Source organism: Habropoda laboriosa, unplaced genomic scaffold, assembly GCF_001263275.1.
Source record: "Habropoda laboriosa isolate 0110345459 unplaced genomic scaffold, ASM126327v1 scaffold309, whole genome shotgun sequence".
Classification (NCBI taxonomy): Eukaryota; Metazoa; Arthropoda; class Insecta; order Hymenoptera; family Apidae; genus Habropoda; species Habropoda laboriosa.
Window position 1 is genome coordinate 575,495 of NW_017100481.1, and position 2,300 is coordinate 577,794.

Below are 2,300 nucleotides of genomic sequence, written 5' to 3' on the forward strand. Positions count from 1 at the left end.
GCCGCCGCCGTCGCCGCCGCCGCCACTTCAGACGTTCCTTTCGACCACTCGTACCTACGTTCTGCTCGCTGTTTTTCGAGCTTTTAAAAGGATGCACAGCGGTAAACGAGCGTATTTACCGGCTCGTTTTTCCGCGTTTCGACGCGTGGCCCGACCCGACAAAGCCCTATTCACGCTCTCCCGCTGTACAATGTTACTCGTTAAATCTATTTATATATGAAGACATCGTTAATTCTCGTCGTTCCGTGGGTGGCTTTGTATAGAGAGGAGGCCGTGGAAAATTGGCTCGGTACAGGCTGGTTCAAAAATTTTCGGAGGTAAATGTGTACGTACGGCGAGGAAAATTGCACTTGTTCGGGATGATGAGAGAAGAATAAGTGTGCTAATCGACGGAAGGTTCGTGAACTCTATTCCCTCCTCGCGGAGATTATTCGTATCTGAAGAGTTCACGCGAGGTTCAATACTTCGACGCCTCGAAATTGATATCCTATGGATTAGATTAGCTTCTAAAGGAAACACCCCTCTGTATACGTAGATATCGTTTGCGTGCAATGTGTGTAAAATTATAATTGAACCCTTTGACTCCGGCGCGCATCGATGGGTAACTATCCGCTGTTGTTTCTGGAGATCAGAGACAAGTGTGCATTTCTAGCGTGAAAAATTTATGACGTTCCGTTAGGTCAACGGTTGCTCTGCGCAGTGCAATGTGTTTAATACTATATCGTTTCAATGATAAGAATGAGTGTTTTTTTCGCAGTCGAAGGTTTTAGCCATCGTTTGACGTTTTTCGTAATTTTGAAACGCCCTGTATATTGGGTTAAACGAAATTGCAATTGACAAGAATAAATCTGCTTTTTCATATTTTTTCGCTATCAAACGTTTCGATCACCATTCGAATTTTTTCGTAATTTTGAAGCGCCCTGTATATTGGGTTAAACGAAATTGCAATCCGATTGAACAGTGCAATACTACGTCCAATACTGTATCATTTCAATAATAAAAATAAATGTATTTTTTCGCAATCAAAAGTTGTACCCACCGTTCCAGTTTCTCCCTAATTTTGAAGCGCCCTGTATATTGACTTAAACGAAATTGCAATCCGATTGAACAGTGTAACAATACGTCCAATACTATATCATTTCAATAATCAAAATAAATGTGTTTTTTCGCAGTTAAAAGTTTCAACCACCGTTCCAGTTTCTCCTTAATTTTGAAGCGCCCTGTATATGATACGCGAATTTCCAATCCGATTGAATAATTCAACAATACGTCCAATTCTATACCATTTTAGTTATAAGAATAAATCTGTTTTTTCATATTTTTTCGCAATCAAAAGTTGTACCCACCGTTCCAGTTTCTCCCTAATTTTGAAGCGCCCTGTATATTGACTTACACGAAATTGCAATCCGATTGAACAGTGCAATAATACGTCCAATAGTATATCATTTCAATAATGAAAATAAATGTGTTTTTTCGCAGTTAAAGGTTTCCACCACCGTTCAAATTTTTTCTTAATTTTGAAACACCCTGTACATCACTTTTCACGAAATTGCAATCCAATTGAACAATGTAACAATCTGTCCAATACTATATTATTTCAGTGACAAGAATAAGTGTGTCTTTTCATGTTTTTCGCAGTCAAAGGTTTCAACCACCGTTCGAATTTCCCCCTAATTTTGAAGCACCCTGTACATTAGTTTACACGAAATTCCAATCCGATTGAATAGCGTAACAATACGTCCGGTACCGTATCATTTCAATAACAAGAATAAATGTATATTTTCGTATTCAAAAGCTTCAACCACTATTCAAATTTTCCCCCAATTTTGAATCACCCTGTACATTGGTTAACGGCGAAATTCCAATACGATCAAACGGTTCGTCACATGGATCCCCGGAGCTAATATAGCAGTTGCTATACGCAATGTAACAATAAATCCAACACTACGCCATTTCGGTGATAAGAATAAACGTGCTTTTTTTTTCTTTGAATTTCTCTCTAATTTGGAACCACCCTGTACATTAATCAACACGAAATTCCAACCCGATCGAACTCTTCATTTCGGAGCTAAATAAACCGGGGTTATTAACGAGTGATCTGTTTTCCTCTTTAGAGAAATGATCGCTTATTCTAAGGTAATACGTTTCTAGCCGTTCGTTCGAACTCGCTTCATCGTTCACTCCTCGTTACGTTCGACCGAATCGCCGACCGCCAGAATTCTCACCAAATCGTTCGACGTCTCGTCGACGTTCGTGTATGTGACCGTGTCCCGGTTCTTTCGCCTGATGTCCCAGTGACC

The 2,300-nt window shown here is 39.9% G+C and overlaps 1 protein-coding gene across 1 annotated transcript in view; it reads right to left on the bottom strand.

Moving 5' to 3' along the window:
• Window positions 1-2,177: 2,177 nt before the first annotated feature.
• The window catches only part of LOC108576040 (toll-like receptor 9), a 2,125-nt gene continuing 2,002 nt past the window's right edge, over window positions 2,178-2,300 (bottom strand). Inside the window, 1 exon segment of the mRNA XM_017938984.1 lies at window positions 2,178-2,300. This exon segment is cut by the window's right edge and continues 14 nt beyond it. Within this exon segment, the coding sequence (XP_017794473.1) occupies window positions 2,178-2,300 (123 nt within the window).